The 4,969-nt window shown below is 36.2% G+C and overlaps 1 protein-coding gene across 1 annotated transcript; it reads left to right on the top strand.

The window, feature by feature from the left end:
* Positions 1–397: 397 nt before the first annotated feature.
* Positions 398–1,403, top strand: LOC125827540 (uncharacterized). The gene is made up of 2 exons (XM_049506834.1): positions 398–580; positions 948–1,403. Exons 1-2 carry the CDS (start codon positions 398–400, stop codon positions 1,401–1,403), a joined length of 639 nt encoding a protein of 212 aa, XP_049362791.1.
* Positions 1,404–4,969: the final 3,566 nt, after the last annotated feature.

The following is a 4,969-nucleotide window of genomic DNA, read 5'->3' as shown; positions in this document are numbered from 1 at the left end:
ATCTATAGGTAGTACGGTCCATGTTGAGGAAGACAAGAAAGAACTAGCCATTGATGTGCACAAACTTGAACGATTATGAGTCTGGTTAATAGATTCCAATGAAGGTGGAGTAGTGGTGATGAATGGGTCTGAATCATTACTAGTGCCCAAAGTGAAAGAGAAACAAGACCAAGATCTTATTTTGCTTCAATTGAATGTGAATTTCATAAGCAAAAAGTGATGGCTTTTTCAACAAGGGGGAGATGGTGTATTAAGGTATCAAGGTAGATTGTGTGCACCAAGGGTGGATGAACTTCAAGAGAGGATCATGGAGGAAGCTCATAGCTCTAGATACTCTATCCATCCGATTTCCACAAAGATGTATCGTGACTTAAGAGAAGTCTATTGGTGGAATAGTATGAAGAGGTGTATTGTAGAGTTCATTGCTAAGTTCCCGAATTTCCAACAAGTCAAGAAAGAGCACCAGAGGCCCGATAGTATGACTCAGAACATAGATCTTCAGGAATGGAAGTGGGAGATGATCAATATGGATTTCATTACTGGGTTATCGCAGTCTCGCAGGAAGCATGATTCGATTTGGGTGATTGTCGATTTAATGACTAAATCAACCCATTTCTAACCGGTAAAGACTACCTTTTTCAGCAAAATATTATGCTAAGTTATATATTCAAGAGGTAGTCAGACATCGGGGAGTTCCAGTGACCATTATTTCAGTTAGAGGTGCGCAACTCACCCCACAATTTTGGACGTCTTTCTAGAAGGGTTTGAGTTTGAAGGTGAACTTCAGTACTGCTTTTCATCCTCAGACTGATGGTCAAGCAGAGCGTATGATTCAAAGTTTAGAGGATATGTTGAGGGCATGTGTGATCGATTTCAAGAATAATTGGGATGATCACTTACCTCTCATAGAATTTGCTTACAATAACAGTTATCACTCTATCATCCAGATAGCTCTATATGAGTCTCTTTATGGGAGAACATGTAGATCTCCGATTAGATGGTTTGAGATTAGTGAGGCTGGATTGATAGGACTAGACATGGTTCATCAAACTATGGAGAAAGTTAAGACTATTCAAGAAGGGTTGAAAACAACGCAGAGTAGTCAGAAATTCTATATTGATGTTAGGAGAAGTGACCTAGAGATCGAGGTAGATGATTGGGTTTACTTGAATGTGTCACGCATGAAAGGTGTTATGAGGTTTGGTAAGAAGGGGAAACTTAGTATTGGTTCTTACAGGATATTCAAGAGGATTTGCAATGTACCTTATGAGTTTGAGCTACCGCCAGAGTTAGTAGCACTCCATCTGATATTTCACATTTCAATGTTGAAGAAGTGTATGGGCGATCATTCAATTATCATACCTACTGAAGCTATTGGTATTTATGATAGTCTATCTTATTAGGAGATCATTCACTTATCATGCCAAATAGGTTGAATCAGGCAAGGTATTATGGAGGAATCAGTTTGTTGAGGAAGCTACTTTTGAGGCTGAGGAGGATATGAAGAAGAGATACCCATATCTCTTTGAGCCCGAAGAAATTCCCAATCAAGGTACTAATCCTTTTCTTGGTACTTTTTAAGTTAATTGTTGTGTAATATACATGTTGGGTGTTTGAACTGTGTGTGTTAGATGTTACCACCCTTAGTCTATTTAGAGTAATCTCATTAAGGGATGAATATTCTCAAGGGGGAGATATTGCAACATCCCACCTTAGAAGGAGTTAAATATAAAAAGAACTAATTTGGAAAGATCCAAATCTGAAATTTTACAAGCTATGCTTGAGTTTTGAGTTTTGAGTTTTGGGTCAACTTCAAACAACTATAACTTTCTGTACATGATGATTTAGGTGGCATAATATATCAAATGAAAGGTATTTAGATCCTCTTTTCAATGCCAATGATTTTACCAAATTTCGGGAATGTATCAGAGATATATGCCCGTTTGAAGTCGGCCTACCCAGTTAAAGAAAGTTACCCGAATTAATTAGGGGTATTTTTGTTTCTTCCTTATCCAATCAGCTTAAAACATTTTTTAGTAATAATTTGGGGTCAAATTAGATATTGGTCAATTTTACAAATCCTAAACTATGCTTAGGGTTTTGAGAGGAGTTCAAGAAGAGGAGAAAGAGAGAAAAGTTTAAGGCGTTCGTCAAGATTCGGGAGATTTATCGAGGGATTTCATGAAATTGAGTTATGTAAGCTTTCATAGTACTGGGTTTGTTCAGCCACATGCCAATCAAGATTTACATATTAGAATCCATGCATAAAGATTTATAAATTTGAGTTCTTGATGATTTTCTTGAACTTTGTGATCTATTGTTTAAGTATGAGGTTTCGTTGAATTCTTGTGATAAGGATCTTGTGTTTGGGTGTTGTTCTCGAGTAAATCAAAGTCTATTTAAATGTAATTATGTTGAGGCTATGAATCCATAAGATTTTGAGGGAAAATATTCGATTAAAGAGGAGTTATACATGAAACAAAGCTACAAAATCCAGAAAATTTCTGGAAAGGGGGTGGGGCGCTACGCCACTCAGTGCGCCCCAAGTAAGTGTCTGTAGGTTGGGGACTAACACCCTATGCCACTCACTAGACCACAAACAACCTTCTGTATTTAGTGGCTGGCATCCCACGCCACTCAGTGCGCCAGGGTCGCCAGGTCTCCTACCTTTTCGACCTTCTTTATTTTGAGGTCCTTTGAATCGTACCAATATTTTCTACTTGATATAAACACTCTAAACTACATATAAAATCAAGATATCATTCATAACATGAATCATAATCCTTGAATCAATAATTCAAATTCAAGGTAGATTTAATAGTAAAGTCTTGAGAGTTCTTTCGTGTCTTTTTGAGAAGTCTTTTACAATCTCTTGAACTTTTTTTAAGACTTGAGTACTTGAGTTTGAGGATGAGGAGAGTTGATTTCATTTATCAAAATGAATATATTGGAACTAAGTATTCCCAAGAGTAAATATTTTTACATTTCAAATAAGGGGAAACATGAATTTCCAAAGGAGTTCATGAGGATTTTGAGTACTTTCTACTTTAAGAGAAACTTTTTCAATAATAATAATCTCAAATTTGAGGATATGGAAATATTATATTTAATACATATGAGCTAAGTTATATTTTAGGAGTAGTATTGAGGACCGATATAGGGCATAGTTCAAACAACTAACAGCCCCCAAAAACCATGTAGCCAACGTGGGTAGAATGGGTCATACTTTTTAGGTTATTCCTTATTGATTTTTAAGCATAGATTACTGGATCCACTTAGTTTAGGAGTTCTATACCACGGTAATGTATCACACAAATCTTGGAGTATGGGCGAGACCTTGTATCATCACATAGCTCATAGTGATGGTTGTCGATTAGAGAATCTCCCAACAAAAAATATTTTGTACTTTTACATACACACTGAGTTATATTGTATTTTCAAATACATTGAGTTGTTATCTACTGTTTTAAAAGCTTTTCTTTATATCGCATTATTGTTATTGCTTTATATTGAAATGAGTTGAGACAAGGTAAGTTGTTTCTTTAGTTCCAATCCAAGCTTATGTCATGTTTAAGATTTCCCCTTGAATGCTCGTACATTCCATCTACTGACGCCCTTTGGCTTGTATCTTTCATGATCCAGATACAGGTAACCAGGATCATCAATCAACACTTCGTTGATCTAGTTAGTTCCAGAGTTGTTTGATGAGCCTCCTTACTTCCGGAGGATCCCTCATTTATGTTTTATCATTTTAATTTTTTTATTAGGATGTCGTGGGTCTTTTTCCGACGTCTATCTCAGTTAATATAGGCTTCATAGATAGATAGACTACAGTTCATGAGTATGTTTATTTTCAGTTGTTCATGTTCTAGACATGAGTTGCCTCTTTGGCTAGTGGATGTTTTATTTCTAAAATATTTTGAATTTCTATTTTGAGACAGTTGAGTAAATTTTATCTTTTGAGTTTATCTTATGTAGAGTACGTCTTCGGCTAAGAGTTGAGCCGGGTTCGCTTGGGGCCATCAATGGTTCTCGAGTGCTAGCCGTGTCCAAGGTGTAGGCTCGGCGTGAAATCAAGAATACTCATCAATAACGTAATTTTCTCAATATTGAAGGATGATTTTGATAATGTAAATCATGATTGGCATGTGGGTGAACGAACCAATCACTATGGAAACCTACATACCTCGATTTGGCAAAAAAAAATTCCCCGATTTGCAAGAGATCTTGATCATTCTTCCTTTTCTCCTCTTTTCCTCTTCTTGAACTCCTCTAAAAACCCTAAGCGTAATTTAGGATTTGTAAAACTGACCCAAATCAGATTTGACCTCAAAATATTAATAAATTCATTTTAACTTGATAGGGAAAGGAAAAGACCAAAATACCTGTCACTAATTTGGGTAGCTTTCCTTAACTAGACATTCCGACTTCAAATGGGCATATCTCCCTCATACAAGCTCAAAATTTATCAAACTTGGTGGGTTGGAAGGAGGATTCAATGATCTTTCATTTGATACTTTATGGGTCACCTAACTCATCCTGTACTGAATGTTATGGTCGTTTGAAGTTGACCCAAAATTTACAACTTAAGCATAACTAGTAAAATTTCAGATTTGGTTCTTTTCAAATTAGTTCTTTCTAAATTTAGCTCTTTCAAATACCTAGGTGTTAAAATATATCCTCCTTGATAACATTCATCCTCAAATGAGATTAATAAAAGTTGACTAAGGGTGGTAACATCTAACACCAATCTCACACACCCAACATGCAATTAACACAAAATGACATATCAATCAAAAGAGTGTTTTTACAAAAAGTCATTACCATGGTCTGGAGTTTCTTCGGAAGGAAAGTGATGTGGGTATCTCTTTTTCATATCCTTCTCAGCCTCCCAAGTAGCTTCCTCACCAAACTGATTCCTCCATAAAACCATGACTAATGCAACCTCTTTGCTCCTCAATTTGCGAAC

Source organism: Solanum verrucosum, unplaced genomic scaffold (assembly GCF_900185275.1).
Source record: "Solanum verrucosum unplaced genomic scaffold, falcon-dt-bn FXZP01000294.1, whole genome shotgun sequence".
NCBI classification, from domain to species: domain Eukaryota; kingdom Viridiplantae; phylum Streptophyta; class Magnoliopsida; order Solanales; family Solanaceae; genus Solanum; species Solanum verrucosum.
Note: the sequence above shows the minus strand (reverse complement) of the source record. Positions and strands in the feature narration are given on the sequence as shown.

What these genes read in the sequence shown, in the direction of transcription:
- LOC125827540 (XM_049506834.1), top strand. Translation starts at nt 398, where the DNA reads ATGAAGAGGTGTATTGTAGAGTTCATTGCTAAGTTCCCGAATTTCCAA. An exon ending in GGAAGCATGATTCGATTTGG is followed by an intron (nt 581 to 947) that starts GTGATTGTCGAT and finishes TCTATCATCCAG; the next exon opens with ATAGCTCTATATGAGTCTCT.